At 39.1% G+C, this 27,355-nt stretch overlaps 1 protein-coding gene across 3 annotated transcripts in view; it reads left to right on the forward strand.

Annotated features, from left to right (window-relative positions):
* Nucleotides 1–27,355, forward strand: part of RGS7 (regulator of G protein signaling 7) — a 2,400,584-nt gene that overhangs the window by 2,069,169 nt on the left and 304,060 nt on the right. For all 3 annotated transcript variants that reach the window (XM_044058067.1, XM_044058054.1, XM_044058060.1), the window contains exon 11: nucleotides 15,435–15,545. In XM_044058067.1, coding sequence (XP_043914002.1) covers nucleotides 15,435–15,545 — 111 coding nt within the window. The remainder of the gene's footprint in view (nucleotides 1–15,434; nucleotides 15,546–27,355) is intronic.

Raw genomic sequence — 27,355 nt, forward strand, 5'->3', positions numbered from 1 at the left:
CCTGGATTAGGGTGAATGTCACAGGCTAAGCAGAGGTAAGTGAGATAAGGAATAAGTTGTTTTGTTTTGTACTTAGAAGTTTCTGGTAATGAAAAGGCCTGTGTTTGTAGTATTTAGTAGTGATTGGGAGAAGTTTTACTTTGAAGAGGAGGGAAGGGTGTGAGGAAACTAAAGAGGCTGAGATGTTGTGTTGTGTGGGGGAGGTGGGGAGGCAGAGGTGGAGGGTGTAGATGGTGAGTATAGGAGGTGGCATGGCACAGAGGAAGTAGAAGAAGGATGAGGATGGATATGGAAATAAAGGCTTTAGGAGTAGAAGAGTGCATAATAGGTGGGGCTTGGATGTAATAGAGAGGAGGTTAAGGGACTTAGGAGGGAAGGGGTGTGGTAGTGAGAGGCAGGTGGGGTGGAGGGAAAATGTTGAGGATTGGTCGGTGGAGAGAGGGGTAGATGTTAGGAGGAGAATAAATGTAGGAGCAGTGGGGGTGGTTGGGATTTGGGGGTAGGGTAGGGGCGCGGAGTGAGCCCGCAGGGCGAATGGAGTGGGTCAGAACCAAGGAAATGGAAGAGCAAGTCAGCGAGGAACAATCATTGAGGTGGGTAGTAAGCACAGAGCAGCAAGGCTCAGGAGTAAGCTGCAGTTCTGCTAAGAGAAATTGAGGGGGAGAAGGGAGGCTACAGATAGTAGGGCAGGGCAATAGAGCAAGTAGGACAAACAAATATCCAGTAGCTTGATTTACTTTACAATAAAGTATTTAAAAGTAGGTTAATGCTGCCATCTAGTAGACAGATCAGTTAACAGCAAAGGAAGGCTAGGCACCTAAGAGGGGTAAGGGACTGGAGAGAGCAGGTTGAGTGGGCTCTGCGGTAGGCTGCTAGCATGCACACATAGTATTAAAATATTGCTATTGGATGTGCAGACAACTTTCTAAAAAGGTACATACACTTTGGTTCTTTTGAGTGTTAGTACAAGTTCTCCTCAGGGGACCAGTACAGCACTGGGAAAATAAGCGTTCACTTTAAATGGATGTCAACAGTCAGGAAATTCAAGAAATCTCAAGTTAGGTATACCAGGGAATGATATACACGTGGCAGGACAAACTGGAAAAGAAATGATATAAACAATGACTAGCCAGGTTAGAAATACAGGATTAAATCTTATGAGATTATATTTTGCAGGTAGGGTGTATGCAAGAGAGAGAGAGAGGAAGTATTACATAGTGTGGTAATTTGTAACATAAGCTGCAATATAATACTACTATACAGGCAGGACAGCCACAGAAGAGTATAGGCAACGACATACTGTTTACTGAGGCATTGATTAAATTAGCATGTATAACACATTTCAAAGTATAAACACATATGGAAGGCTGGTTTGGTGCAGATACAGATTGCTATCAATGTAATTATGAGGATGCTAGCATTTCAGGAGCATTTAACATTCAACCTGAGGTTGTTATTATTCTACTGTATTCGTTTAGTAGTCAGGCTAAAACAATTGTAGCTACTGAATGAAAAAGGCAAAGGGGGGTTGGGATTAAAATAAGGCAGATAGGCATTCAGTTGCATGAAACGCCAGGAGCAAGCAATTCACAATTTTGTTTGCAGAAATATAAAGTTAACAGGTAAAAACAGTGGTCGCTCTTGAAATTACATTAGTAGAAGGGCAGAGAGCATAAGTTACAGACAGAATTATCACTCTGCTGCACACAGCACTGAGGAGCGAGCACTTCCCACTGTTATATTCTGAAATATGCAGCTATCAGGCTAAAACAGCTGTCGCTCATATATATTACATTGGTAGAAAGGCAAGAAACATTAGATATGAACAGAAATATCAGCTCTACTGCACGCAAGGCCAGGGAGTGAGTATTCCCCATTATTATGTATAAAATATGCAGTTAACAGGCTAAAACAGCTGTCGCTCATGTATTTACCTTAGTAGAAGGGCAAACAGCAGTAGATACAGGCAGAAATAACACTTACTACACACAATGCCAAAGAGCGAGTGTTTCCCACTATTGTATACAAAACTATGCAGCTAACAGGCTGGAACAACTACCGCTCATGTATATATACCATGTCCAAGGGACGTGGTATATATATTTACTTTTTACAAGTGTGGTTCAACTATCACTCATGTATTTGCATTAGTAAAGGGCAGAGAGCATTATATATGGGCAGAAATATCACTTTACTGGATGTAACGCCAAGGAGCAAGCGTTTCCCGTAATTTTAGACAGAATGTGCCACTAACAGGCTAAAACAGTTGTCGCCCATGCTTATACATTAGTACAAGGGCAGGAAGCATTAGGTACGGGCATACACATCACTCTACTGTATGCAACGCCAAGGGGAGAGCATTTCCCACTATTAATTGCAAAAATGTGCAGCTAACAGGGTAAAACAGATGCCGCTCTTATATGTAGGTTAGAGAAATAGCAGCAAGTATTTGATTCAGTTGGAAATATCACTCTGGGATATGCAGTGCCAAAGAGCGAGTGTTTTTATGTCTTTTAACTATACAGACAATTAATAAACAGTTCCTAATTCTTGTAACTATGCATACAATTGCTAGACGGCTATTCACATGTTTTAACTATGCAGACAAGTAATAAACAGTTCCTAATTCTTGTAACAATGCATACCATTGATAAACGGCTATTAAGCCAATACAAGTAATGCAGTTAAGTTGTAGGCAGCAGTGAGATACACAATTGTAGTTTGATTACAGCAGCAGTAAGCAAGGTATAAGCAAAGCTTACCTACGAGTGGAGCCAGCAGCCTACGCAGTATAGGACAGGAGGGGACTAGATATTTGAAAATGGCACCATGAGAGTAGACGTATATTTATAGATTTAGGGGGAGGGGAGAGGGTAAGAAGATGGGGGAGGGGCAGACAGGAAGCAAGGGCTAAATGGGTAGCCAGAGAACAGGGAACACTAAGGCAGGAAGTAAGGTGGATGGCTAGAATAGAAGGATGGGGGAGGAGGTAGGGAGTCGAATGGATGAACCAAGGAAATGGAAGAGCAAGTCAGTGAGGAACAATCAGTGAGGTGAGTAGTAAGCACAGAGCAGCAAGGCTCAGGAGTAAGGTGCAGTTCTGCTAAGAGAGATTGAGGGGGAGAAGGGAGGCTACAGAAGGTAGGGCAGGGCAATAGAGCAAGTAGGACAGACACATATCCAGTAGCTTGATTTACTTTACAATAAAGTATTTAAAAGTAGGTTAATGCTGCCATCTAGTGGCCAGATCAGTTAACAGCAGAGGAGGGCTAGGCACCTAAGAGGGGTAAGGGACTGGAAAGAGCAGGTTGAGTGGGCACTGCGGTAGGCTGCTAGCATGCACACACAGTATTACAATATTGCTATTGGATGTGCAGACAACTTTCTAAAAAGGTACATACACTTTGGTTCTTTTGAGTGTTAGTACAGGTTCTGCTCAGGGGACCAGTACAGCACTGGGAAAGTAAGCACTTGATTTAAATGGATGTCAACAGTCAGGAAATTCAGGAAATCTCAAGGAAGGATACACCAGGGAATGATATATATGCGGCAGGACAAAACTTTGGTTCTTTTGAGTGTTAGTACAGGTTCTGCGCAGGGGACCAGTACAGCACTGGCAAAGTAAGCGTTCGCTTTAAATGGATGTCAACAATCAGGAAATTCAGGAAACCTCAAGGCAGGATACACCAGGGAATGATATACACAGGGCAGGACAAACTATGAGTGGAGCCAGTAGCCTACACAGTATAGGACAGGAGGGGACTAGGTATCTGAAAATGAGTTTGGTAGGTGTTCTAATCCCAGACATGGCAAGTGTGTGTGTGTGTGTTTGTCTGACCCTGTCTTTGTAGAGAGCAATGCTTTTTAGTGTACTCACATTCCTTACAATTCATATACTCAACTTTGGCAAGGCTGCTGATGTCACCCACCTAGAAATACACCTCTGGGAAGGTTGTCGCTCAGTAATCTCTGTAGCACGTGCCACTGTGTACTGCTGTAGTGTGATTTAGAACTGTGGTAGGGTTCCATCCCCACCCATGGCAGTTGTGGATGTTTTGTGTGTGTTTCAATGTCTGTGTATGGAGCAATGCATTATAGGCTAGTCACATTCAGTACATTTCAAGTAGCCTACTTTGGTAATCCTGCTGATGTTATTCATTGTGAAATACACCTTTGGAGAAGGAGCTCTCTAGTAATCCCCGTGGTGCGTCCTATAACAGCTCCATTCTCTAGTGTGATATAGACCTCTGTTAGGGGTTCTATACCCACACATGTCAGTTGTGAATGTTTTGTTTGTGTGCCACTGTCTGTGTAAGGAGCAATGCATTTTAGGATAGTCACACACAGTACATTTCAAGCGGCCTACTTTGGCAATCCTGCTGATGTCATTCATTGTGAAATACACCTTTGGGGAAGGCATTCTCTAGTAATCCCCATGGTGCATCCTATAACAGCTCCATGCTGTAGTGTGATATAGACCTCTGTTAGGGGTTCTATAACCATGCATGTTGGTTGCCAATGTTTTGTGTGTGTGTCACTGTTTGTGTAGGGAGCAATGCATTTTAGGCTAGTCACACTCACTACAATTCGAATGTCCTACTTTGGAAATCCTGCTGATGTCATCCAATGTGATATAAACCTTTGGGGAAGGAGTACTCCTGTAATCTCCATGGTGCGTACTATAACTGCTTAGTGCTGTAGTGTAATAAACTAGTTACTTAGGGGTTCTAATCCCAGACATGACAGGTTTGTGTGTTTGTGACATGCATCCTGTGCGGAGGTGGTTGTGAGTGTATGACACCAGTGGACAATGTGGAGTGGGTTTTGCATATTTCTTATATGGTGGCCCTACTATATATCACAATGTCCACTGTACAGGGATAACAGATGTGAAATAGCTGAGAGGCTGGGGAGCAAAGCCATATCCATACATGTGACATCAAGGCCAGGCAATCACAGTTAGCAACCCCAGTATTACCCAGAGCACACTCTCACCCCATGTATCATACACACACACATGCCTAGGCAACAGCCAATATGTGTGTAGTACACTATGGGGTGATAGCTGTGGGCTACAGAGGGCATTGCACCCTGTCCATCTGTCCAATATGTATGTACATGCAGACAGTGCACCTTCCCTATGTTCCCCAATGGACACCTAAAACACCTGTGGTGCCATCACATGTGACCCCCAAAGGGCATACCATGCCTGACAACATGCCCTGTATTGACAGATGCCACTGACACCAGGGAATGCTGTTAGCATGCTATCAATGTAGGTGCAGGGTAAACCTTCTGCCCATTACCAGTTCCCACCACAGGTGGGTAAGACTGGAACATCCAATGATAATTTGTGTTCACAACATGGGCCAGACACCCCAGGTACAGTTCCACATGTCACTGTACATCCCAGACACCATCCATATCATGGACTAAGGAACACATACATGGCAAGCAATGAACAGCATTGGCCACACACACAATAGTCACCCAGGTGACTGGATGGGGGATACAATACCCACCTGTGTGGGCAAATGCAGACACTACAGCCCTGAGCCACAATGCAGACCATCATCATGTGGCCTGATGCCAAGGTATACACATCGCCTAGCTTTGTACAGCCGTCCGGCACAGTCAGCCACCACACACCCGTGCCAACATGCACCCATGCATGTCAGCACTGGCACCCTGTGTGTCTGTGTGTGTGTTGTATGGTGCGTATGTTCTCATCCACACTCCCTACAACCCCCATGGGCATACTGAAGCATGCTTTCTGATGTCAGACACCCCCCTCTACCCTTTGCCCATACAACCCCCGTATGACCTGTGTGGTGCATGTGGTACCTGCACAGTGATATGTTGTGGCAATCCCACTACTGATGAGTTGTAAACCTGGCCCTGCCAAATGTGTCAATGTGTGTACGTCTCTGTGAGAGTGTGGCTGTGTTGATGCTGGCACCTGTTCATGCAGACAGGCACGTGTACGTCACCTACCGTATAGCTACCGTATTCTTGTTGCAGATGTCAGTCACCATCACATATATGTTCTGAGAGCTCCACAGCAGGTAACCCATGTGGCGCATCCAATAACTGCATAGAACTGTTATAGTACTACATAGTCGTCAGGGGTTTGATGCCCTATGCTGGTAGGTGTGTGACATAAACATGCTTAGGTTTTACTCTGCCACCACTCCCTGACTTGTCTTTGCATCTGTCTGCCTCTCCCACTCCCTCTCTGGGGGATGTGGAGACCTACACCTGCTTTGCTTGGCAGCAGCATGTGTATTTTAAGTGATGTTCATGATTAGCTGATGGCCTCTGCATGAATTGCAGCCGTCCCCTAGCTGATTGCATGTGGAACAGCTGTAATAACATTCCCATAGCCAATTGCATGGAAACACATTCCAATATCTAGGAACATCATGTTGGTTTTGGCCCTTTTCATTCACTGTGAGCAGGAACTAGATTTGTTGTTTGGCAAACAGCATCTCAGATGGATTGGGGATTTACCTCTAACAACATACACTGTGGAAACAGGGCAACACACAGGAGGGGGATGTGCCTGATCTGACTACAGACTGTAAGTGCTGCTATACTGCATATGGAGTACTGTTGGTTTAACAGTGTGTGTGGATATGACTGTCCTACATGTCTCAATACCTGCCATGTCAGTTCCATGTTTATGAGGAATCCCCATCTGCAGGGTCATCTGCAGACTGGGCAGTGTGTTGTGCCTTTGGTTTCATGTGTTACCCATGGAGCATCTATCTGTGGACTGCAGAAGGTAGTGTGATGATTGCAGTCTGTAGATTGTGAAAGCCATGACAGTTACTGGCTTCATATCCCTCATAGGACATATGTTGCAACAATCCCTTTTACAACAGTAAATGTATGAGGTTATCACAGCAACATGTAATTATTGGCCCTGTGTATGTGCTTCCAGCCACAACTCTGTCAACTTGTGTACATATGTCGTGCATGAAGTGGTGCATATGTGCTGTACACCATAATTTGTGTCATCATATCTGATAACAAGCCAGTGAGATATCAGACTGCTACACATGTTATGTACAGTAGGGGTTATATTTGATGACATAACCTGGACATTCTGTGGATGTTTGTACAGTACTGAGGTCTGTGTACTTATGGTGAATGTCGATAGTGTGTGTATTGTTAATATGTACTTTAGCCTGTGTACAGACTGTGGTAGATGTCACTGTTCTAGGTCCCGTCCTATCTGATGTTACATGGTGCTCCACTGTATGGTACCGTATTGGCGTACATGTTTGTAGGGCCATACATGCACATGTCCCATACCACAGACAGCCATCAGACCAAACTGTGTAACAGCCCAGTATATGTAGGGTCAGTCTGTGAGTGGCACATATGAGGATGGTGTTGAACAGATAGTCCATATACTGTAATATTATGCTAGCTTAACATATGTGGCTGTGTTCACATTGGTTATGGTTATGCACTTTCACACAAGTGTATCTTACCCTGTGCTGTGACATGTCTGTAGAGCCTGCTATATATGCAGGTACATGTGCATTCCCCCATAGGAAATGTAGGCAGTACTGAGCCAGTCTGCCTGTAGTCCGCACAGTGCATTATTACATGCCTAGCAGCTTAGTGTACTTACCCAGTGAGATGTCATGTGCAGACACTTGCCAGATGTACTGCTGCCAGGCCTCCCTTAACAGTCATGCATGTCAGACAGAGCAGTGGTATGCTGTACAGCTGTAAGTCAATATCTAGTGGGTAGTATGTGGCCATGACTCCCCTGTACCAGTGGTTATTATGTGTCAGGCCAGTCAGGGGTGTGTGAATGCATATCCTATGGTGGCAAATGTATTCCAGTCGTTATGTGTTATACCCATCTACATGGCTGTCTTCATCCATATTGTCAGGTATGGTACACATGTTTAGCACTAAGGGGTTATGTGTATACCTGTGGACTGTACAAAGTGTGTCAGAATGTCCACATATATTGGCCAATATCTCTGCTGCAGTCCACAATGTCATTATGTGCTAGCAGCGGTACTTTACTATGATGTCCTTAGGATGTCTGTCAGTAGCCAATGGCACACATGTTATAAGCAGATGTGACCTCCAACACACACCATGTCTGTGAAGACAATCCCAATGACAGTAGCAATAGTCTACTAATATACATGCTATACATACCTGACATCCCCTTGCACTATGACTGTGGGACTATAGAGACTGGGGTAGGGCTACACTCCATGTCCAGGACATATGGTGGAAATATATATACATATTATTATCCAGACAGCCATATATATATATATATATATATATATATATATATATATATATATATTTACACGTGTAGTACTTCCAATCACCACTGTCATGGCAACCTCCTACTCTAAACCCCTACATCATGTGGGCGTTGTCCCTTTACAATTCCTGTATGATGGACATCCTTCCTGTGTGTGGGCATCAGTGTTACAGACTGCAGGTAGCAATACCTCTTACAGGAGAACCGGCACACTCAGGGCAGCTACATATTTGTAGGAGGTTCAGGAACTACAGACAGCGTGTGAGTAGAGTTGTGTTATGCTTTGTATAGTGCTGGTGTTACAGGGTGTGTGTGTACATACTACTTTACCTTGGAATGCAGTCTGTCTGCATAGCTCTCAACTGTGGGCCTATCCTCTTGGTGGCCAGCGGTATGCCTATCATGTGTTGTCTGTCCATCACACAGGTCCTGTGTCAGATATTTCACTGGCAGTGTGTGAGTGCTATCAGTACATGGCTACATCCATTTCTGTTTCTAACTTCAATTCCCTGACTAAGGGTATGTTGCAGGCTATCCTGTAACACCAGTAACTTGCTTAGTGTATGGCAACAGTTTTCCACATTTGTGTCTGTGTTCCAGCCTCTGTCCTCCACCTACATACCAAGCTTTGCACAGATGACATGCTGTCGGGGATTGTTCTGTAGTGGGCTGTGAGTACATCACACTGCCATTGCTGTGATCAGTCCACTGCTGTTGTATCCCTCACACATACGGTGGGGTTGGGGCCATATATGTGTGGGCTTCACCTACACAATACATGTGTAATCGTATGCACTCCAGAGGCCAGTGTATGTAACAGTGGTATATGGCCCTGTATTATTGAGTCTGGGGGGGAAGCACCATAAATGAACTAGGCTGTTAAAAATGTGGGGGTACCAGGGGTGAGCTGCCTTAAGGTATCTGGATGTACAGTACTGTATACTTCACCTATATTTACATTACTTACATAAATTGGGTTAATGCAAGCCTACTGCCTTCTGCAAAACAGACTGTTCTGTTTGTCAGTGTGCTTGTGATGGTGTCAGTTATGCCTTGTTATGTAACAGTTACAGCCCATTTGGTCACATGACGTTTACCACCTAGTGATTTTGTACAGAGTATAGATAGAGGCTGCTGAACTATAAACCTGCATTACATACTGTTGATTGTTTGGTATCCTGTGGCCCAGTCTGTCCTCACTATTGTACAGTTTGAAGGGCTTGGCCTGGACAGCAACAGGTGTGAACCTTTCCAGACTACTCTATTAATATAACTGTTTTACAGTTGCATTACTCTGTTTATATGGATGTCAGTGTCTGAACAGCTATATGACATGACATATAGAACTGTAATAGTACACAATTAAAGGTTTTCCATTACTGCAGACCTGTGTGTGGTGTTTTTCCTATGACCTCTCTGTGGGTATATGTTGCAGGCAGCGAATGTCATTTGTATGGGTGGCCCATACAGTGTCCAGTTGTTCAGATGTTAACTGTAGGCATAGTAGCTGTTCCATATTGTGTGCACCTTCTACATATGTATCTTACTGTACATATATCTGCATGTGTATGTGTAGTTACATGTATATGTATATATATATATATATATATATATATATATATATATATATATATATATATAGAGAGAGAGAGAGAGAGAGCTGTATCTGCATATCTATGTCTGTGTATCTGTATCCTGGGGATGTTGATGGCTTCCACATTTTACGTTTCCTATGGGAGGCAGAATGTACTGCATGATATGTTACCATTACCAGCCTGACATCATACAGGTGGGATGTAGTACTGTTAACATCTTGTGCCCATGTCGTGTCAGGTCCTGGTTATGGGATCTGCAACACCTGGTAGTGTACTGCAGGGCAGACGTGTTTGGCTGTGGGGGTGGGATGCCTATTCGTACAAGACGTATAGTGTGTGGAACCTCTCATCCCCATTAATGGTGCATGTGGACATATGTGTTTTTGTTAATCTGCCATTGCTATCTACAGATGTATGGCCATATATACCTATATATATATATATATATATATATATATATGTATATATAAAGATCTGCTTACATATATATATAACTATGTCCATATATACCTACGTAGATATATATCTGCGTACACATATGTAACTTGCTGTGTATATGTAGATATATAGGTGTAGACACATATATGTGTTGATATAGGCATTTGCATGTATATATGTTCATATATATTAATATATATGTATATATTTTTAGAAATATATAAATATATATATATATATATATATCTACATATATAGATATGTTGTATTTGTTTAGATATTAATATATTTACACATACATACATCTAGATGTTGGTATACATTCTCTGCACTGTTGCATGTCTGGACTGGAGGTTATGTTTCTGAAAACATCAGATTTATTTATATCTGGCATGGCTTAGTGGCAAATCACTTTGTCAATGGTGTGCAGGGTCCTGGGTTCAAGTCTTGCAGAGGCTGTTTATTTTGTTGCTGGGCATAACACAGGCTGTTAGATAGAGAGTGGTTAAGGCACTTTAAAGCAGTTGTAAGTAGGTTTGCGCAGAGCTAAGCAGTACTTAATTCCGGTTACAGTTTCTTACACTCAGTTAGCTTCTACTTTGCTTAATCTGTGTAGACAATGTTTGCCCCCATGCAAATGCACTTAAACATGTTTACTAGTCCATAAATATGCAAACTACTGCTTATTTGTGCTTAAACCTGCTTACTAGTGCCTTATTCATTATGATACTGACACTTCACTGCAGTACTCCAGTTCATACATATATGTTTTTTCTTGGGTTTTGCAACATAAATATTGGTTATAATGTGCTTTGCCATGTAAAATAGATTGTGCTACAGTGGGACTCAACCCGGGAATGCCTGCTCATTAGGTGAATGCTCTGCCCACTACACTATTGCTGTTCTGCTTCATGTGTATATATCTTCCTTGTTATCCTCTTCAGCCTTTTAAGCTGTTTTAACTGTAGCTAAGCAGTGGGCACACCCGCGCACCTACATTAGCTGTACTCGGATTTTTAAAATAAAAATAAAGGGGTTTCTTCATTTGATTTTTATGTTTTGTTACTGTTGTACACACGGGGGACTGTTGGTAGTGATATGAGGACACCTATGAGCAATCTCGCTCATTTCTTAACACCTTCTGCTGTTCTACATTACAGGGGCATGTTTATTCTGAGAGCTCTGCTCTCAAACATGCCTCCTGCAGTCGTAAATGCTCCATGTAAGCCTAGGAACTTGGGCAGCGAGCCTTGTTAATATGCATGGCAAGCTGCTGTCCTGCTCCTAAATGGGTGCTTCCATGCAGGACTAAGCTAGTCATGCACAGAAGATTAGTGAATCCGGGTGTATGTGAATTATTACATATTGTGCTGGAGAACAATATATTTTTATTTGATGAGAAGTTTTATCGCTAGTTAACTGGGGTTGCCATGGGTACCCCAATGGGCAACACATATGTGAATCTTGCTTTAAAAAAGTGGGAGGATATATATATTTTTTTAATTCCACATATACATCTAAAAATTTGTTCTTTTGTAGATTCATGGATGATGTTTTTTTTAATTTGGGATGGAAGTGAAACTAAGCTTATGCAATCTATTGATTATATAAATAGTTCTACCAATTTCCTGAAATTTAAACATACTTTTTCAAAGGAAAGGTTAAACTTACTTGACGTTGAGGTTTTTTTTCAACGATCAGGTGTTGAATACGACAGTATACAAAAAAAGTCACATAAGAATAAATATCTTAATAAAGGAAGTATGCATGCGCAGTTTGTATTTAACACCATTATTAAAGCACAATTTAGTAGGGTTTGTTGGCTGAACACCGATGATGTATTGTTTTTTGCCCAGATAAACTAAATGATGGAGGAATTTATGGATAGGGGCTATGATAAAGCTTCTTTAGAAAATATCTACCAGAATGTGAGGAATGAAAGGAATAATTCTTTGAGACCATATCTTGGATCCACAGTTCCTCAGCAAGTTATGTCTAGAAATAGCAATATTAATTTGTTTTATGTCACTACTTATAGTCAGTTTAGTAGCTACATAGAGGCAATAATAAGAAGTAATTGGTGTATTTTATTGTCATTTCCTGAGCTGAACCACTATATTAACCATAGCCCCAAATTTTCTTATAAAACTTGTCTGAATTTAAAAAGGTTACTTTGTTATAATGATTTTTTTCTTACAGACAAAACCCATATCGACTAAGCAAGAGACTTTCCCTTGCTATGATTGTTCAAATTGTATTAATATCAATAGGGACTTACAGTTTGTGCATCCTGTTACAAATAAAGTATATAATGTAAGTTGTTATCCTAATTGCAATACTAGTAATATTATCTACTTAGCTACCTGAAAAGTTTGTCCTGCGTTTTACGTAGGAAAATCAACTCATAGGTTGAGGGAGAGAATGGTGGAGCATAAATCTGTGATATGTAGGGACATTATGACTAATGCATTAGCACAACATCTTAGGGACTATGGAAATACTCATATCTTTTCCTTTAGAGTATTATATGTGGTTTTGAAAAGCATAAGGGGTGGTGATTTGAATAATAAATTAGAAACAAAAAAATATGAGTGGATTTTGCGTTTAAATGCTGACCAACCCCCTGGTATAAATAAGATGGTCTCTTTAAAATCTATTCTAAAATTTAAACAAATGTGTTTAAAATGATCCCTTGGTTGAATAATTAATTTTAAATTTTTATTGGCTGTGTGTTTATCATGTGTTATTTATGACTTGTATTTAAATGTGTCCTTGGTTTTAACATTTTGTACCAATGAAGGATTTTATCTGAAAGCTTTATCATTAAAGCCTTGACGTTGTAACTGCATGTTTGTCTCTTTTTTGGTCTCTGGTTTTCATGTGTTTACTTTACCACGTTCTGTAGTTGATGTTTGGATGTCTCCTATACAGCCCATTTTATCAACTATTAACACACCTCCCCCCTTATTATTATTATTATTATTATCAAATTTTAATCATTCATTAACTTTCATTTTCCCTGTTTAAATTTGAATGTCACTTATTAGTGTTAAATGAAGTAACAGAATGAATTTCTGTACTACAAATGTTATCAAAAGCCGCTACCATCGGATGGACAGGAGGCGTAAACAAACTTTTTCTCTTAAACACAAACTCGGTAGTGTAGTCACACTGCCACTTTAAAAATAATTGAAGGTTCAATTTCCCAATGTATATTTTAAATTCTGTCAGTGCCTCAGTAGATCTCACATTAACGGAGGGTACAAAAATTGAACCCTTTTTTAAAAAGAGAAAAAAGGTATCATCTATCTTAATATTAATGTAGATAAAAATGTGAAAACCTTAGGAAGTCAACATTTTCCCTTCATAAGATGCTAATATTTCATTATAACAAATGAACCATTGGCCCCTCTAACACTAGGGGTAATTTCATTTGTTTGTTGTAATTGTTGTTCCATTCCTGCCTTCCCCCTTTGTTTCTCACCTTCCTCAGAGTGTTGGTCTGGGGTAAAAAATTGTTGTTTGCTCTGTGAGTCTTTTTATTACCTAGCCTTTCTGATCTTCTTAATGAGGGGTAATTCTGATCGTAGCTTTGACTTGTTCACCTTTGGTTCTTACTCTCATCATGTTCATTAGATGTATAAACTACTTCAGAGTTCCTATAACTTTCATTTGTATAATTATTCTCCCTGTTAGAAACTGTTTAATGCGATGAACTCTGTGTTGGTGAAGTAAACTTTAGGGAAAGGGTAAACACAACATTGGTTATAATCTTTTTCATCTCTATAAAGCTTTTTTTGTTTTCTTTGTAAGTTTAACTTGACATTCTGTTCAACCCTAGTAGAAATTCTTTCATATTTATTAACATTAAATTCAAGCAATAAATCTTTCAAAATCTCTTGATTAAGCTGAGTAAACTCACCAAATAACCTGTCTAAGTTATGATTAACTGTTCTAATTCAAGACAGTGTCGGTCAAACATGTCCAAAAGTTCTTTCAACTCACTATCACCCACACGCAGCCAATTAGGAAATTTAAACACTCTTTGTCCCTTAGGTACACGCTTGCTTTTTAAACATTCATTTAAATACAAATTTTCACATCACAAGCTTCGTACCTTGAAAAGTTTTACTTCAAGTTCTTCTAATTTGTCCTTTAAGGTCTTAGACAATTCTGTGACTTCAGGCCTCCACTCATTGTCCAGAGCAGAAAAAAGAACAATATTTTTATCTTTCCAATTCTGAAGGTAATTACTATAGTGAGTAGTACCAACCTGCTCAATGGAATCATGATTGTCAAAACAACGCCAGGGTTCATGTGTATTGGGGTAGGGTTGTTGAAGTCACCTTGATTTAACAACAGTGGAGTGATGTTTTCAATCAGCCTTTGAATGCCTTGCCCAGAGGATCCTGGGAGTTGTAGTTTGTCCATTTTACTTTGAATGTCCGCAACTTGTGTGAGCATTACTATCAATTAAGTAAGCTCAACTCCATTATCAATAGATCAAGTTCATCCTTTCAAATTACTGTATCAAGACTGTTTTTATCCTTACTGTAGTTTCCTTTAAAGATAAAAAATATAAAAAGAGTTTTGTGTATTTATCTATGAGTTATGAATGATATAACTGCCAATAAAATTGTCTCATTAGAAAAAAAAGAGTTTTTTTACAGCTATTAGCATAAGTGTAAAATTACCTTTTATCAGTCTATATGTTGTTTTCCCATTTGAAACGAGAAGTGCTTTTGTTATAGTTATCCTACTGTCTTTTCTAAACATATTTGCAGCCATTTTCATTTGTGGAGCAAAGCTATTATGTATGTCTTAAGTAATACGTAATATTCATAATGCCAAAGATAAGAATTTCATCATTTAAAATTTGTTATAAAATATGTATATGTTTATTTTAAATTTGGAAAAGTGTATTTTCAGTATTTTCCAAAGTGCCAGTACTTATGAACTTTTAGATGGAACAGAAAAGAAAATTATGAAAGTTGTTTTGATGCAGCTTCCCTTCTGTCAGCAAGTGTTGTCATTGATCCTAGCTAAGATTTTAATCTTCTAATTTTAATACTAATTGTTTTTGATTCTTTATTAAGTTTAATAGGTTATACAGAACAGTACATAGAATATGACCCGTATCTCGGATCTCCTGATCCCTCAAATCCATGGATGACAGACGATACAACTTTCTGGGAAATGGAAACAAGGTATGATACTAAAGTTATTTTGTGCCTGTTGTAGGCGATCACTTTTTTGATGATAAGATAAGAATTTTGTGTGTGTGTAAGTTTGTGTGTAACACAAAATGAGAAACATTGTCAATGCAATTCAGTTTTTATTCTACTATTTAATCAAAAGCAAAAAAACAACTATGAAAGCACCCTATAGCCCCCATAACTCTGAGAGGTAAGCCTCATAAGGCTATATCACTGAACAAATACTAATTAAACACAGTTCAGATGAATTAAAAGAAAACTTTTGAACCACTAAACTGAAAGATAAGCACTTTTGTCCACGTAATCTAGAGTAATAGTATTTCTTAACTGTATTTCTTAATTGAACATTGCTGTGCCACCAGTAGGTAACATACCTGGACAGGATAATTTATAAAGATGCAAATAATAAAAGACTTTTCACTGAAATCTACTTCAAACCTACTAGGGTGAAGCAGTACACCTGCATGAAACCAGCATGCACCCATCATTCACCAAAAGAAATATAATCAAACTCAGACTCTGAGATTAGCCAGTAACTATGTCAGAACATTTTGAAAGAGGCTGCAGACTTTACAAGATGAAACACATTTGCAGTTCTAGTCATAACACAGAGGCAGCAGAACTACAGGAAGCCCAGGATGTTCTCAGAGAGAGGTCTACATCAAAAGTACTTGCACACCCACTACAAACCACCCAAATAAATAGTTGTGACTTAAAAGATGTTAAAGTAATCCAAACTGTAATGTGTAATAACTGGAGGATTATCTTAGTCGATAAATATCATTCTGATAACAGAACCACTTTTCACTTACATGAGAGCCAGGAACCTCAAATCAAGACTTAAATTCTCCAATGATGAAACTGCAACCCAAATTCTGCTCCACCACCACTACTCGGAATGTGTATTTGTGACAACAGCAGACAGTGCCATCTCATTACCAACACTGACAGAGGAGAACATACAATTCAGGTCAACACTCTGACTGCAAGTTCACCACTATGGCCTTTGTGGCAAAATGCTTGAGATGCCCAGTCATCTACATTGCAAAAACAAGCCAAACTTTAGAAAAAATAATCTAAGAACATGTATATAATCTTAACAAAAATGCAAACCACAAAACACTTTGTAGGCACCGATAATTATGCCCCAACTTCAAGAATTTCACATTTCACATACCTGATATTGTTGCCACCTCCCCTGGAAAAGGATTTGGAAAGCCTACTTGAAAACCAAAAAAATGTCAGTGGCAAATCAGATTAAATGCATATAACCACCACAGACTCAATATTTCAATCAAAGGTCACTTCCATCTTAGATCACTGAAACATCGGGACTGTTACTACTAACTATTCATCTGGGACTAACAAGGAATTTCCCATGAGAACACATCCATCAGGACTACAATATACCAGCCATCTGTTAATATACATATATAGTATATATATATATGGGTCTACCTCAGCCAGCCAAAATTACATTTCGCCAAAACATAATTTCGCGACCATGTTTTTCCGAAAGTGGATTTATCAGAAAATGCACTTTTGCAAAAAACAGGATAAAAAAAAAAAAAACAGACAACACTAAACACTTTTATGCAGGGGCCCCCCCATACCCCCACTACTTATGTAGTCTAACTCCGAGATCGCATTACTGTGGGGAAAAGGGAATATTTCCTTATCCCCACTGTGCTGCTATCTACAATAACAACCTCGGTTGGTTTTCATTGATCCTGATCTAGTCAAATAAATATATTATACAGTGCATAGTTTGTTACTGTAGATTATGGCAATGAATTGCTGTCATTAAATATCAATGACATTAACATGACATTTAATGACAGCAATTCATTAAATGTCATGTTAATGAATGGCACTCAGTTAAGATCAGCACATGTCTTTCTTTTTTATGTATCATGCATTGTTACTATCTCCACAAAAGATCAATAGTTATGAAGTAATGCTGGATTCTTTTTTTCATATTATAAATGACACCTTTTAGGGGACGGTTGCATTGCTCTCTTCCTTTGCATAAATATGGACTTGAATAAAATATCTGATTATGCTTTTGGGGTAGCAAGGCGGCAATGCTAACTTACTAAAATGTTTTCAGATTTAAATACAAATTCATACTCGTTGATTTTTTATTAATCTAAAGAGCATATCAGTTTAAAAAAAATAAAATCTTGAACACATAATTCAACAATAGCACTTGAAAACATCAAACATACTCCAAGAACCAATTTATAACTTTTCCTATCAGTGGAGGTTTTTTTATTCTTAAATTGTTTCAGTGGAGTACACTAATCTTGATCTGATTAGGACTTCCCAAATAAGAAACTGATGAACACTAACCACAAAAATGATTTTGTTTAATATTAAATAATAGTTGATGTGCTTATAGTCATTAATACTAAGAAAAATGTGAAACCTGGCCAAAGTATTCAACACTATTCCTGATATGGGCATTGCAGAAAATTTATGAAACTAGAAGTAAACTCATATTTCAACCATTTGATAGCCAACTGTCTCACAGAGTGGACACAGGAAGTCATGATAGAGGACTCTACATCCACAAAAAAAGTTAGTTACTTGCGGAGTCCCTTAGGCCCCTGTGCTGGGGCCACTCCTTTTTGGCATCTACTCTTCAGAAGTTAAAGCTAATGTCAAAGGTTTATGGTTGATCAAGTTTGCAGATTGACGCAATCTTAGAATCTCCAGCAGTAATATCCTTCAAGAGGATGTATCACAAACTAATACTTATTGACTTAGCCATGGTATAAAACTGAATGCCAAAAAAATGTATAATAGTATCCTTTGGAAAGGCCCCCTGGGAATTACCACATAGACAATACACCTCTTAGAGCAGACCCAGTAGTTAGGACTTGTTAACACATGTCCACTTTGTATGGAAATCTTTCTATATTTTGCAACTTATATACAGGGGTATAGCATCCATGTCCAAAATATCATAGTCCTTCTGTATTCAGCCCTCATTGGGTCAGTTATTGAGCACAATACTTCTTTCAGTATGTACCTCACCAGAAATAATGGACAAATGGAATGCTCCCAGAGGTTCCTCACAAAAAAGAATACAAGACATAAATCACGTGGAATATGCAGACCAACTCAAAGCTTTATCTTTATATTGAGTCTGCTACAGAACACTGACAGGTAATCTATGCCTGGCTTACAAGGCATCATCTGATCCAGCTCTGATGAACTTGCTGCACATCTTCAACCTTGACAGCATTAGAAATACCCAACTGAAGGACCTGAACTTCAACTGCAGCATAAACAAAACATGTTGGAAGGACAGGTATGTATCTCAGAGACCACCCCTAACCATACCCTGGAACAGGCTTCCCATCCATATGAAGCAGGGAGCATCCCTGACCGTATTCAAATGCAACCTGAACCAATGGATGGGAAATCAGAAATTTATCCCTGGACTGGCACCTATGCCCCATTGGACTGTGACAGTTTGTAAGTACTTGTCCACCTAAACCCAACTATATGCCATCCTGTGTTTTACACATGGAAATATATGGCTAGATTTAAAAAGGCCTCATATGGCTATTAGCTTAGTAGTATTCTCCTATGAACCTATAGTCCCAATGTTATAATAGGTCTATGCATCATTTTCTGTAAATACTATTTGATTTGTTACTTGGTAAATTATGTCATTATACCATCGGGTATGGAGATCCTGTTCCTACAGCTCAGATGAAATACATAAACTGTAACAAAGATGGCACTTGCTGATCATATTTATTAGAACACACATTTGTTTGTAGATAAAGTTACAACTACTAATTAACAGTGAATCGAACATGCATTTTTTTACCTGTTAAGTTCACTGGGAAAAAGCTACCAGTGGTGGATGCTGATTTCAAAGCAATGAGGGTCTGCAGGAAGCAACTGACTGAGTGGGCCAAATGCAATGGGTAGGGCTGTATTACTGCAGTTCAATAACCAGGAACAGAATAAGGGTGTAAGAGTGATAAACGCCACCAATAAAAATGAAAACAATCACTCTGTAGCCAATGATCCTACAACCCAAGTTGAAATCAGCGTTTTAATGTAACAACACAAGGGCTCAAAGCCAAAATACACTCCAAGTAGAGGATCGAAAAAAATACAATCCAAGTAAAAGGTCAAGCGCTTTCTTCATAAGACTTCATCAGAACACTTTAGAATTGCTTTTCCTCACTTTTATACAAACGATCATCCTAATTAATCACTGGTAATCAGTTCTTAAAGTGGAAATGCCCAACTATGAAAACATTTAAACAATAGACAAACATACCCTGTTTTTAAAAAAAACTACAATTATAAACCATTTAAAAAACATGTAAAAATTAAGGAATAAAACACAAATTTTAATGTTTAGAAGCCCTGAACTTTAATTCAGGTTTAATACTTATATGGTCATTGATGCCAGGAGCTTCAGTGGCATTCAATTTGAGCTGCCATCTTGCTTCTGCTCTAAGCACTTTGTTAGTCCAATCACCACCCCTAATATTTTTGCTGACCACTTCTAAAATACCAAAATGGAAGGAGTGTTCAGGGTTCATATTAATGTGTTTGTAAAGTGCGTTATTTTCGTCCTTCTTTGTGATACTGTACAAATGCTCATAAATCCTTCTATTCAGTCTCCTTTCTGTTTTCCCTACATAAAAATAACCGCAATCTTGGCAAATAGAAAGATAAACCAAGCCAGTTGCTGTACATTAACCTGTTCCAAATTTAACCTCAATATTATGTGGCCCCAGTTTAACCGTAGGGGTACCAATAATATACCTACAGTAATCACATGCCCCACACTTAATGGTCCCTTTCGTACTTCCTTTTTTTACTAAATTAGGATTTTCCAACAAGTTTTTAAGGTTCCTATTAATCCTATATGTAAAGGAGGGTTCCTTACCAATAACCATCATTAATTCCTTGTTCCCCTTAAACATGGTCCAGTTGTTTTTGATGATATTTCTGACTCCAACAGAGGTTTCACCATGGGTTAATACCATTGTGTGTGAAAAATCTCTACCACCCTCCTGAGCTTGATCGACCTTAACCTCTGTGACCCCAAGTAGTGGTTTGTATCTAAAACCCCATTCACTAATAACCTGGTCCCTAATTTGGGAAACAAAATCAAGGGGGTATCCCCTAGCCTTAAACATATCCAATAAAATTTGTGTTTCACTTTCTACCAGGCTAAAATTAGAACACATTCTGACAATCCGGACCATTTGGCCTTTAACAATGTTTCTCTTCACAAATAAAGGACGACTACTTGTGAAGTCTAAATAATCATTAGAAAAAGTTGGTTCCCTGTACACACAGGATTGAAAACTATTAAAATCTTTACTCAAGTTGACATCTAGGTAATTGATCTGTGTGTTTCCACTGCTGCCTGTGAATTTGAAATAATCACAGATCCCATTAATATGGTCTAAGAATTTTTCATGTATCCCACCTCTTTTCCATAGTATAAAGAGGTCGTCCAAAAACCTCAGGTAGAGTAACCAAAAATCTTTGTAGGGGGTGTCTAAAACAAAGGTGGTCTCCCACCGGTACATAACAAGGTTGGCAAAAATGGGTGCACAACTGTTACCCATTGCCACACCTTTAACTTGTCTAAAAAATTCTCCACCAAAGCTGAAAAAATTGTTTTTTAAAATTTCCTCCATGAGTTCCACTATAAAGTTGACCATTGTGTTACTCAAATTAGTTTTTTCAACCAAAACATCATGAAAAAATTCAAGTCCGTCAGTATGTGGTATTGAAGTAAACAGGTCAACCACATCAACAGTGGAAAAACAAACATCAGTACCAAAATATTCATTCTTAACCCTCCTTAGAAAATCCCAAGAGTCAGTTAATATATAATCAATAGGGGCCAAAGCTTTCCTAACCGTCCGGCTGAAAAACACTCCCAAAGGGTATGTCATACTATTCTGACATGAAATAATAAGTCTGTAGGGGGGTTCTAATAAGTTTTTGTGTGTCTTCGGAATCCCAAAGGCTATTGGGATAGTAGGGTGGTCTATATTTAAAAAGCTGAAAATGTCTTCATTAATAGCCCCTTGGTAAAAAGAGTCTTCAAGCAACAATTTAATTTTCCTGTGTGAAATGTTAATCTCGTTCCTTGAAACACATTCATACTTAGTTTCATCGTGTAACATACAGGAAATCCTACTATTGTAGTCCTCGGTATTAACTATAAGCATACCCCCACCTTTATCCGGCTTCATAAACCTTAAATTGTGTTCACCTCTTAATCTGGTTAACAAACACTTCTCCATCTTAGTTAGATTAAATACTTTAGGTCTATGTTCATGTAACATCTGGAAAATCTTCTGTGAAAAACCTTTTCAAATGTACTCAGAATAGGATGTAGGGGTGGGTTATAACAACGTTTCTTCCTAGTAGTTAGTTTCCCCCTGTAATTAATCTCTGAGTGGTCCTTATACAGAAACTTTAAATTCATTTTCCTTACAAAAATGTTTAGTTCAGTTAAAGTGTTGCTCACACTTTCCTTAACAGAGGGTACAAATTTCGTTCCCTTCATCAATAATTGAAACAGGTCCTTACTAATCTCTATCCCTGTGTAATTATAAATGTTAAACCCTCTATAGGAAAACACCAAACCATCACTGTGGACAGAAATAACCTCTTGAGTAAAATCTCTGGGGTTACTAGAAACTAATGGTAACTGTTCTTCCTTCGAATAGATTGGCTCCTGTAATTGTACCTCATTCCCCCTCCTGTGGGTCCTAAAAAAAACATTATTGTCACCCCTGAAATTGTTCTTGTTTTGTAATGTTTCAGATCTCCTAAGTGGGGGGTACTCAGATTCATAGGAATTCTCACTACCTGTCTGCCTAGTGTTAGTATAAACTTTATTGGAAGCTGTCGCTTGGTTCTGGAGGTTGTTACTAGCCTCTTCCCCTTCTGTGTATGCTTTAGGGAGTGAGTATGCTATGTTGTGCTTGTACTCGTATTCATCCCTCAACAATTTCTTTTTCTTTCTTTCTATATTGGCTCCAACATCATTTTCAACTTTGTCAAAAATCCCATTATACCGAAAAGAATATTTACTAAAACTGACATCATTCAAAATACAATTATTATGCTCATCAATCTCCTTTAAAAGTTTGTCAATCCTTTTATTATTGACTTTTAAAATAAAGTCCATTAATTCAATGCCATGTCTATCGAACATCTGTAGAAGTTCATCGCATTCAGATTGCCATTTTTTAATGCCATTAGGGAACCTAAAAACATGAATTCCTTTCGGTACCCGACTCTTTGTTATACATTCCTTTAGATAAGCATTATCGCACTGTAGACCACACACTTTGTGCAGTTTAAACTCTAGTGTCACTAACCTTGAATCTGTACTGTCTGGTTCTCCTATCGAATTGTTTCTGAGGAAACCATGGTCACTCTTTGACCAGTCCCTCAAACGGTCATGTACAAAATTAGATCCTTGGCTCGCTACCCTTGTTACAACCGGATCAGGGTTTACCGGTGTTTCCGAGCAGTTTCTGTGACTACGTAAACCCTGGTTCGCCTTACAGGAAACCGGAAATGCAGTCTCCCTCACGCTTCTCTGTTGACTCACGTTCCTACCCTCAGAACCAGGAAAAAGAGGGATTTGAATTTTAAAAAATGCTTCCTGAAGCTCCGAAACCTTGTTAGTGAGGTTGAGAATAAGCTGCAACAAACTGTCACTAGAACCCTCCGTCTGCTGCCCGCAGGGAAAGGGTAAAGAATCAGTGGTCCCTCTCCACAAAGGTGGTGCCTCAATGGATCCTGGAAACTATCGCTCCATAAGCCTGACTAGCTTGGTCTGCAAAGCTATGGAAAGGATCATCATGGACCTCATAAATAAAGATATTGGGGACCTACAGACACTAGATCCAACCCAGTTTGGCTTTGTTAAGGGCAGATCCTGCCTCTTACACCTGGTTGATTTCTTTGAAACAGTCACCAAGGCCATTGACGAGGGGAAGGTGGTCCACACAGCCTACCTGGACCTCGCAAAAGCCTTCGATACAATACCCCACTTGGGCATTATAGATAAGCTCACCAGCTTAAATATAAACCCCTATGTCACTAGATGGGTTGCAAACTGGCTCAAAGACAGAACCCACATGGTTAGAATTGCTGGAGCCATGTCAGACTCCAAACCAGTTACAAGTGGCATCCCACAAGGCTCAGTCCTGGGACCTCTCTTGTTCGGTATATATTTCTCGGAGGTACAGGCCAACACGGAAGGACTGTGGCTGACCAAGTTCGCAGATGACTGCAAACTGGGCACCATAACTGACTCTCCAGCTGACACAAGCATCCTCCAAAAGGGCCTCATAGAAACAGACAACTGGTGCCAGAGCCATGGCCTCAAGCTAAACGCAAAAAAGTGTATACTCATCCCCTTTGGCAAAAACAAAGTGCCTACAAATTACCACATAGGTGGTAATCCAACAGAAGAAGTAATTAAGGACCTGGGGACCCAAGTTGATAGCAATCTCTCATTTGACAACCATGTGGCCAAAGTGGTTAGAAAAACATTTTATATAGCCCACCTAATCATGAAGGGATTCACATCTAGATCAGGGGAGGTCATCGTGCCTCTTTACTCATCCCTCATCAGGCCCATAATTGAGTACAATGCTCCTTTTGGGATGTACCTTACCAGACACCTGCAGCATCTGGAAAGACCCCAAAAGTACCTCACCAAGAGGATCAAAGGGCTCAAACAGATGCCATATGCTGTCCGGTTAAAGAAACTCCAGCTCTACTCAGTGGCATACCGCCTGCTCAGAGGCGATCTGTGCCTGATGTATAAAGCCATGTCCAACCTGGAATTAATGGACATGCTGCACCTCAGAAAATCCAAATCCCATCGAGCTACGCTCGAGAGACTTGAACCTCAGCACTGAAATAAATAGGACATGCTGGAGGGACAGATTCATAACCCAGAGGCTCCTTCACTCTGGAATAAAATCCCAGTCCAGGTTAGGCAGAGTCCCTCATTGACTCTCTTCAAGAGGAATCTTGATGAGTGGATGGGAGATCATAGGTTTACCCCGGGTATCACTTCTGTGTCACTGTTAGACAGAGGTACAATATACTAACCTCGAAAAAGGGCATAGCAAAATTAATTTAAAATGGGTGGCGAAAGCCAAACACACTCTGGCTAGGCTTATAAATGCCCTAGGGCAGATAGCCTAGTATGAACCTATGAACCTATGAACCTATGAATCCAGTTCATCTTCAAAAACTGGAGAAAGTCCATTCTCTTCAATAATAGAATTAAGGTTTAGGAGACTACAATGCACCCCTAAAAATAGACCAGGAACAGGACAAGGGTGTAAGAGTGATAAACGCCACCAATAAAAATGAAAACAACCACTGTGTAGCCAATGATCCTACAACCCAAGTTGAAATCAGCATTTTAATGTAACAACACAAGGGCTCAAAGCCAAAATACACTCCAAGTAGAGGATCGAAAAAAATACAATCCAAGTAAAAGGTCAAGCGCTTTCATCATAAGACTTCATCAGAACACAACTTGGGTTGTAGGATCATTGGCTACAGAGTGGTTGTTTTCATTTTTATTGGTGCAGTTCAATAACCACTAACTGTGATCAATTAGATGGTGCCATTCATTTTCATCCACAGGCTGACTCAGTATATACCCACATATTATAGCCACCTTACTGACAATATACACCTAAGATGTCCAGCTGCAATCAACAAAGCAGGCCTTAGGTAAACTAGAGTTCTAGATCAAGGATGTAATGGGTGTCCCATTGCCCACTACACTCCCCTGCATACCCTAGTGCCCTCACCTCTTTAACTCTCATCCTGACCCAACATTACCCACATAGATTATTTCTTTCTTACTTCTTTCTTGCTTGCTCATACTTTGTTTTAATTTTAAGCTCCCCCATGCTTCTAATACTCAGTAACAGTCCAAGTCTTGACTGTTATTAAGTGTGCAGAAAGTAATTGAATTAAACCAGGAATATGGGGGGGATCACTAGACTCCCAAAAGTCATAGAGTTCTAGATGATATGAGGTGCTCTTTAGAGATGTTCTGCAAACTTAACATTTAACGATGACGACCTGAACAAAAATCAAGATCAAGGAAATATATTTAGTCTTAGCTGCTGCGCACCTAAGTGCATTGCCCTTTGGATGACATGTTAAACTGAGACCCCATCTCCCTGAGTTAATAAACCAGGAGATATAATAGATTCCATGGCATCTATCAAAAAGAGTAGTGGTCCTTTATTAAAATTCACGTATACAATATATATATATATATATATATATATATATATATATATATATATATATACAGTCTATATACAAATTTTACAGTTTACTATCAATATGTTGAATGGCAAAATAATTTACATTCAACATATTGAAAACAAAATAAATCCAAAAACCAAACACACCAATTGTGAATGTCATGGATCCACAAAAAAACGATTCTAGGGTTGTCTCATGGCAAGTTTATTAAAAACAAGGATTAAGCACTTTCAACATCACACGTTAACTTCATCAGAATACCTAAAGCCTGTGATAAGCCCCATATATAAATATAAAAGTTGGTGCCAAAAATTTAGCCAGTACAAAGTATCAAGTTATTTAAAGGTACATAGTATCAGTAATAACATTTGTTGATGTAACTCATTAAAAATGAATGCATGAATAATTAAACAACCAAATATACATTACAACAACAAGAAATATACATTTCAACAATGAGAAATCAGAACAGGCTTAATGGGGATACTATCGTTTAATCCGGGGGGGTTGTGGCATCCAATAACAACTGCCACTTTACCTCTTTCTTCCCCAGCACACTTTTGATGTTACCTCCCCTTGGGTTATCAAAAACCTGTTCCAGAATAGCACACTTAAAGACATGATCATTCCCTTCTTTCTCTATGTGTCTATATAGAGCATTATTAGAATCCTTTTTTCTAATGTTATATTTATGGTCATATATTCTGTTCTTAAAAAGTCTGTCGGTCTTTCCAATATAATATCCTGAACAAAGCATACACTTTGCCAGATAGACCAAGTGTCTGGTATTGCAATTTCCTCTTCTAAATCTAACTTCTGTTCTATTAACATTGTCTAAGATAATGCTTTCCTTCTCTAAGATATAATGACAGTAATTACAGCTTCCACATTTTTGTGTGTGGCCTGTCTTCTTACACCTTGTACCATTTCCACTGCTTATTTCCAATGTACTTTTAATATTTTTGTCCATCTTGAAGGCAAAAGTGGGTTTTTCATCTAATAAATGACAAATATCCTCATCAGATTTCAGAATGTTCCAACTATTACTTATTAAATGTTTACCCTTCTCTGCATAGGGACGATATTTAATGATACATGCCCTATTATATTGTTGTTGAATATTAGCTTCATCGGCACTAGAAGCTGAGGCATGTACAGGTGCCCTTTCTCCTAATAAAGGTTTATGTTTCTTATTCCACTCTCTCATTACATAGTTGGCCACATCTCTAATTAAAACTTCTGGGTACCCTCTCTCCAGAAATAAAGAACTTATATATTCTATTTCCTGAGTCATGTCTTCATAGCAAGACATCATCCTTGCTGCTCATATACATTGTCCTTTAAAGATGTTCCTGAACATTTTCCTCGGATGGTTACTCTCATTTTCTAAATAGTTGTTACTAACAGTAGGCTTCCTGAAAATTCTAGATTTAAAACCTGTAGATGTCTTCATAATAAGAGTATCCAGATATGCT

This window comes from Protopterus annectens, chromosome 1.part2 (genome assembly GCF_019279795.1).
Source record: "Protopterus annectens isolate FY-2018-M chromosome 1.part2, PAN1.0, whole genome shotgun sequence".
NCBI lineage: Eukaryota > Metazoa > Chordata > Ceratodontiformes > Protopteridae > Protopterus > Protopterus annectens.